A 7,799-nucleotide genomic window follows, 5' to 3' on the forward strand; every position below is an offset into this window, starting at 1 on the left:
GTGAAAGACCTCTCTTTTGCAATGACTATCAGATTGCCTGTTAAGCATTCTTGATAATAAAAAGAGAAAAGGGCCTGATTCAGCCTGGCCCAGCTGGAAATTTACTTGGTGAGTTCTGCTGGTCTAGTGGCATTGCTCAGTGTCCTTCAGTCCCACAGCAGTGTGGAAAGCATTCCCAAAACTCCTTAAATGAAATTATAACAGTCTTCCAGCCAATCCATACCCAAGAGCCAAAGGGAGTAATTAAAGGAGTGAATGTTTTATTCTTTAGTGTTTAATAGAATACATAACAAGTCACATAATCAATGATTCATTACTTCACACACAGCAGGGAAACCAGTATTGAGTGTTTCCATTATACAACTGGTTGTGAATAGATAAAAATAAAACATTTGGGTGGATGAAAGCAATTTCAAAGTTTGAGCATCTCTGAAAAGATTTCATCCGTGTGTTTTTGTTTTCCTTTTACTATAGAGGGGCTCTTATTCTTGGGTTTATGTTTTGTTAGAAAAGTCTGATATTATATTTTCCATGTACCCTTAGATTTTTAAGAAACAGCTCAAAGAGATGTATCACTTAGCAAATAACATTTTCAACATTTCAGAATCCAAATAATTATTACAAACAGGATTTTGCAAGTGCCCAGAAAATTTAATTTACATGTTCAAAATTCATAGCCATGGTGAATGTTTCAATCCTTTGTCATCAAATGGATATTAACAGTGGTAATTGGTGAATGTATTCAAGAGTTATACCAAAGTTTACCTGGCTATAAAGTCACAAAGACAGCATTACAATTAATGTCTGCACACTTAAAAACACATTCTAAGTAAACAGAACTGGCTCGAAAAGAATTACAAAAAAAAAACTTTAAGTGGCAAATATTCTTGGTCAACTGGTCCTTCCTCCTACCTACAACAGCATACTCTGTGAGCCCGTCTTCTGCTAGGATTCTTCCATCTTTGTTTAATGGGGCCCAGGAAAGAATCTTAAATCCTCACTTATTAATATTTTGAGATATGTACTGTCCAAAACTGTCACAAAGAAAAGTTGACTACAGCATAACTTAGTTATGGCTATGTGAAAACTTCTTCCAGGAACTATAGACTCTGAATAAGTCTATAGAATAAGAATACTGCATTTTATTCATTACTCAAGAGACAGATTATCTCAAATATTCAGATTTTAAATGATTTGTAGTGATGAAAAACATAATAAAAATTGCAAGCAAAGTCTTGACTAAGAGTTTAACAATAAAAATACCAAGTTTACTATTTTTAAAATATGTCAGTTTTACAGTACTTGTAATTAAGTACTGTAAAAGAAATTCTTAAGAAATTCACTTCCTTCACTATTTTTTTAACTATCTGCATTATAATTTATTTTACATGTAGGAGTACAAAAAATGATTTGAATACTAGATTGGAGTTCACCATAATTTGAAGAGTTAAAAAATTGTCAAAGCTTCATCATACATGGCTTTGATGTGATAACACCATTCTATGGAAACTACAATAAAAATCAGAATACGTTGTAATCACTGCCAGTTTTCTCTGAGTATTCACACATTATATATTTCCTCAGATAAGCAGCACACACATTGAAAATAGATATATATATATATGATTCTGCTTTTAAAAAGAAGACAATTTGGGCTAGTATTATCACTTTGCTATCAATTGAAAAACCTAAATAAGAAACACTAGAATAAAAACAGTATTAAAAGGGGGAAATTTTCTCACATCTTCAAAGAATATTTTCTTCTACATGTTTGAAAATTTAGAATGAATGTGGTTCATAATCCACATGTATTAAAAAAAACAAACATCTGATATGCAAGCATGGAACATGTACCTATTTTTTCCAACCACAATGACTGTCAACACTTCTTTATAAAAATTAGTTATTAAATCTAATGTCATTCCATTATTGATCAGCATCAAATGGTAATTTGATCAACATATGCAAACGCTTGCCCCTCTGAGATGGATTAATGCAGCCACAATTATTTGAATAGTTTACAACATTCTCCCAGGTCATTTCAAAGATATTTTTGAGAGCCTTACTCTATTTGGTACACTAACCAAATTCACAGGTGTTAATCAATACTTTAGAACATTTTATAAGCCTCAACGTTTTCTTCTAAAGCCCAAAGCCAAGGGGAGAAAAGTGCCCATTCCGAATGATCCTGATTCGGTCACACTATGTTCCTTTCATAGAATAAGGTGACTACTCAGACTTCACTTTGGGCTAAAAAGTAAAGTTTCCATGCATTGGCTTCAACATCAGAGGGGACAGTCACTTCCAGGGAGAGAGACTCATGTACTATTCCTAACACTAAATCCCCAGGCTTCAAAATTACAGGCCAGCCAGGTGTGGTGGGACATAAAAAGATGCCTACGTGTTCACGAGACAATTGAATCGTTTTCGAAGACACCATTCATAAGACTTGAGTGCAGATAAAACTTGAGCAGTTTCTCATGGCTCCTAAAGTTGTGCAGATTTGACAAGGGGGGATCAGAACTTCCATCTTGCCATCTGTCAGCATATTTTGATCTGTTCTAAAGATGCTCTTAATCATCCATTTCTTTGTTAAGCAATCTAACAGAGTACCATAACATGGAGAAATCTACGACACTCACGTTTGAGTGACAGTCCTAAATCATTTCAGGCTTGAAACAAAGGTTCTGGTCCATTTCCTGATCCACTGTCTAAAAACAAGCTCAAAACTAAAGTTAACACAACTTCCTGGATCCCTGCTTCCCTTTCTTTAAAACTGCAGACTCTGTACATAAAGCTAACTTTTATTTTTTTTTAAAAAAAAAAAAAAAGGTAACTAACAAAAAATACTTAAACCTCTCCCAATTAAAATAAAAACATTATTGGATTAAAAATACGGATAGCTTGAATACAGGTAAACAGTTAAGTGACATATGATCAGTATACAACTAACATCTCAGCAAAAATGTATGGAGCAAACCCAGCCTCCTAGTTATGAATGTTTTCCTGACCCAAGTTCACAGGCAAGGATATAAGAAACTCACCAAAATGTGTTGCTTTTGTATATACACCATCAAATGCAAGTTACCAGGGGTAAATACAGTAAGTTTTATAGCGTTAGTAGATGAATTAAAAAACTAAATGATTCGTGTAAAATGTTTATATATGGTATATACAGATTGGATCACATGAGTCTGAGAATAAAACTGTCCCAATTCATAACATCTGCCGTGGACACAGTGAAGTACAGTACAAGGTTCGTTTTTAAAAAGAAGGAAAAATAGTACTAATTTAAACACTTAAAACAACTCTTACAAAATCTCTTAAAACATATTTCGGAGAAAGATGATAAAACAAACACACACACAGAAAGGCTCCTCCATCATCACAGATAATTCAAAGGGTGCCTCTCAGCGGAGAGCAGACGGATTCACCTCCCTTCGGCTGTGGTGTACACAGGATACACGCTAGGAACTCATTCCACGTGAGAGTAAAGGCAAAAGGCAACCAGGGCTCCTGTTGCTGCTGCGTTTACCTGAAACGCCCTGTTATTGCTCAGCTCACACTGAAGTATTTGCCTTCATTTAAAAACATTTCACTTCACAGCTATCTACAGATGGGCGGCTCCCGGTGCTTACGTTTATCTTCAGCTCTGTCATTTGAAAAAAGAGTCCACTGAAACGTCAAATGAACGCACGAAAGAAATGGCGTTGTTCGGGTTTTCAGAACTGCCCAGCAGTCCATATTTGCTGGGCTTAGAGAAAAACAGTAATTTAAAAATAATGATAATAAGCGATCTTAAGTCTAAGCTAAAAGCAAACTTACTTTGCTTAAGTAAATAGGATTTAAAAAATGAGGAAATATAATCAACAAGAAAATAAACGTTCAAACCACTAAAACTACTAGGAAACTCTTTGGTTAGGTTATTACAAGTATTAGCAACTTAACAGTTTAGGACTCAAAATAGCTCGATAAACTTCCAGCTGAAAGTGGGACTTTTTCTAACCTTGATTTAAAAAAAAAAAATCTAAGTTTACACGTACTGTTTGATATTTTTAAATGTGCATGTACTCAAATGGATGGTACAGACTTCCAGCTTCCAAATAATAAATGAGTATGTCCTCTCCTCCCTCTCCACCCTTCCTCCCCGCCCTTCCTCCCTCCCCAACCCTCCCACTAGTCCTAGACCTAAGGGCTGTATGATCCTCCTAACACTCCTGCATTACTCAGTCTCTGCCAGTGACTTTCTGCAGCGCTGGGGGCCTGGGCAGCCTCGCCTCCCTGGGCTGCCTGCTCCTTGCCTACAAGGGCTGCCTTAACCAATACAACCTAAAGCTCAGGCAAACAGCTGACGAGAAAGGGCGCCTCCGCAGGCAGGAGGATCATGGCTTTCTACAATTTTAAGCCACAGGAGATCTATTGTGTAGGGAAAATAGGATCCTCCCCGTTACCAGTACTAGGATTTACTTCTACCTGTAACTTTTTTTTTTCTTCTAATCACTTTATTTACAGTCTCTGAACTGCCTCCATGGGGTCTTAATTCCAGCATTACAGTCTTCCATTCTGTCGTCTAAAACTTGATCTTTATAGTGGGAAACAAGTCTTTTAAAACACTATCTCCACACAGCGCTCTCAGTTCTGATCTCTGAAACCACTAGGGAGTCAAGGGACTTAAGGTTTCCAAGACTCCCACACTGCACGCTGGACACCGTCCAGTCGGGTCAGGACAATTCAGTCACTCCCAGGTACTTGGTGACTTTGCGCCCGCACTGCCCCACCAGCTCTGGAACTCAAGTACAATCTGGGGGGAAGGGTGGTTGGAGGCCAGGAGTGGAGGAAGCAGAGGTGAAGAAGAGCTACATCTGAGCACTCGCGGTTAGCGGGGTCCAAAGAAGACGAAGAAGCCCAGAGGATTTGTGGCTGCAGATTCTCAAGTGGGGAGCTGAAGGGTCTGGGTGAGCTACTGGGGGAGAGACGGGAAGGGCAGAAGGAACCAGGGCACGAGGGGAAGGGGTCTAGGGCAGCTATAATCCTGTGCCCCCGAGTGGAGGAAAGGAAGTGGGCGCGGGAGTGGCCAGGGGGTCTGGGGAGCTCACTCCCTGCAGAAGACGTACTCGGTGTAGCTGGTCCAGATCTTGTCCTCGCTCTGGTCGGTGCTGCTAGCAAAGGCGCAGGTGCCCGTGGAGCTGCACGCCACCATGTGGAAGCCCGACTCGGACAGCTTATCGAAGGCCTGCTCTAGGAAGTTGAACTTGAGGTAATAGCGCGAGGTGTAGCGCTCCGGGGGCCGGTCGGGATCCCGGCTCTCGTTCAGGGTGTCCCCAAACACCTCCTTGGCCAGCGACGTCTTGCCGCACACCGTGATGCGCGCCACCCGCCGGAACTTGGCGTCCGCCTGGGCGTCGCGCCCGATGGTGTAGGAGCCTCGGTAGCCGATGGTGATGTAGCCGGAGCGCCGGCTGCCGTCCAAAGACTGGGACGGTGTGAGCAGGGGCCCCGCCGCGCCCCCGGACGGGCTGCGGCTAGCCAGCTCCAGCGTGGGCGACGGAGCCCCGGCCGAGGCGCCCTCCTGCGGCTCGGTCTCCGAGTAGCCCAGCGGCTGCAGCTCGTCGCCCACCGAGCCCTCCTTGGGAACCCCGCGGCGCGAGTGCGGCGGCGGTGGCCCGGGACCCGGCTGCTGGGGCGCCCCGAGGCGACGCACGAGCTCCGGCAGCTCGAAGTACTCGGCCTCGCGCTGCAGCCGGCTGCGCTCGGGGAAGTAGTCCGGCAGGACGAGCTGCAAGTCCCGCAGGTAATCCAGGATGTAGCGGAAGAGGAAGCCGTCCCGATCCAGAAAGAAGCGGCCCTTGCTGTCCCGGGCCAGCTCCTGCGGCTGCTGCTGCGTGAACATACGCCAGAGCAGCGAGTCGGGCACGGACACCACCGTGCAGCGCCGGGTCACATACACCTGCCCCCCCACGTTCAGCTCCACGATGTCCGGGAAGAGCGGCGGCTCCGCCGAGGACGACGACGAGCCGCTGCCACCCCCGCCTCCACCCCCGTTGGGTAATCCTCGGGTGCTGTCCGCCAGAGCCATGGCCAAAGAGGTGGCCGGGTTGCGACAGGGAGCGGGGTCGCGATCGGGAGCTGCAGCGGCTTTTATCCCGGGAGCTCTGCGCTCAGGCGGCCGCCGCCGCCGCCGCCGCCGCCAACACCGAGAGCCGCGCGGTGCGAGCGCGCAGCTGTGAGCCCACGAGAGCCCCGGTGCGCTGCGCCCGCCTCGCCCGCGCGCTCCAGGCGAGTGGCGGGTCGCGGCCCGCGCGCCGCTTAAGTAGAGCCGCCCGCTCGGGCGCCGCGGCGCGCAGGAGGCGTGGGCGGCTGCGGAGCGGCGGAGCTCGCTCCCGGGGCGGGGAGGGCTGGGGGTGGGGGGAGAGGAGGAGCGGGGAATGGATTTGCATGCTAAACGCTGAGGCGGCTCGGGGCTGCAGGCTCCACCCTGACCCGCGCGCTCCGGGGGGCGACCACACTGTCACCGCCCTCCGGCGCCGGGACCCAGCTCTCCTTCCTCTTCCGCAGTGGGTCAGAGCCTCGGCGCTTCCCCGGAAGGCTGTTCTCTAAAGCGATCGTCTGTGTCCCCTTCTCGGCCGACCGCAGCCCGTACCCAGGGACTCCAGAAGGGCTCGGAAACTTTCTGGCAGAGTGGGAAAGGTTTGGTAGCCTGCGGCCTAGCGCCCTCTAGACCTACCCAGCTTTCAACTGTGCAGAGCGCTGCCGTAGAGGATCCCCGTGTCTCTGGAAGTTCTGAAGAGAGACACAGCTCTAGAGGGACATAGGGGTCACTCCAACCCAAAGGTTTTCACGTGACTGTAATATAGCCTCAAAAAAAAAAATCCCTAGAAACCACACGCGAAGGCCTCGCGAGGATGCTAAGATAGTTTACTCTCCGAGTGCATAAAGTCTTCGGCCAGGAAACCTCAACACAATACTGCAGCGAACAGAAATGGCTATGAGAGGAAGTTAAAGGTGGGGCTTCTAGTTCGTCCCTGTGAAGGCTTCCAAGCGCCTCCGAAAGCGGAATGTGAGGCCTCGGGTTCCTTTCAGCCATCTGTGAATCGCACCAGAACATTACAGTCTAAGGCAGTTCTTAGTAATATTTTATTTGTTCCCTGAAATTTTAATACACATCCACAAGAAGTCGGCTTTCTAGCCCTGGGTAGCGATTCTAGAGGTCCAGGAGCACTGGTTTTCCAGGTCCCTCCCTCCCTCTTTCTCTTCTGTACTTAAAAAGACCGTGCACCAGAGAAGCAGATGTGTAAGTTCAAAGGCCCTTTAGATCCAGCCCTGGTCTCTATGACCTCCTACTTCCTGTACTTTCTCAGTCATGCGCAAAGTGCAGCCCACAGAACTCCGCCTCTGCCGGGGAGCCTTCCCTGATCTCCCCGAAGAATGAGACAGATTGCACTCTTCAAATTTCCATCATCTTGTTTGCACTAGGCTCATTCTGAAGTTCCAGATTTGTGAGTAGTTGTGTGGTTGTTGGTTTTGGTAAACTAATAGGTAAGGGATTCCAGAAGATCGAGGTAGAGGAAGGTCTCAGAAACCACGAGGTTAATAAACGCTTTTCTGCTTTGCTCAGTGTCAGGCTGTGAAGAATTCAAGACTGAAGAATAGCCAAGGCTCCTTCAGAGCAGCCAAGAGGCAAAGGATTGGGGATCTGAACAGTTATCAGATCACTTTGAAGGACAGGCTGTCGACCACAATACGCCAGGAAAGATCTTTGTTCTCGATAATGATATTTACCCTTTGTGCAACCAAGGGAC

General features: G+C 46.3%; 1 protein-coding gene across 1 annotated transcript; it reads right to left on the bottom strand.

Annotated features, from left to right (window-relative positions):
• Positions 1-243: 243 nt before the first annotated feature.
• Kctd12 (potassium channel tetramerization domain containing 12) lies at positions 244-6,288 on the bottom strand. Its single transcript, XM_006977986.4, has one exon. The coding sequence runs from the start codon at positions 6,074-6,076 to the stop codon at positions 5,093-5,095; it is 984 nt and encodes a 327-aa protein (XP_006978048.1). The 5' UTR covers positions 6,077-6,288; the 3' UTR covers positions 244-5,092.
• Positions 6,289-7,799: the final 1,511 nt, after the last annotated feature.

This window comes from Peromyscus maniculatus, chromosome 9 (genome assembly GCF_049852395.1).
Source record: "Peromyscus maniculatus bairdii isolate BWxNUB_F1_BW_parent chromosome 9, HU_Pman_BW_mat_3.1, whole genome shotgun sequence".
Lineage (NCBI taxonomy): Eukaryota > Metazoa > Chordata > Mammalia > Rodentia > Cricetidae > Peromyscus > Peromyscus maniculatus.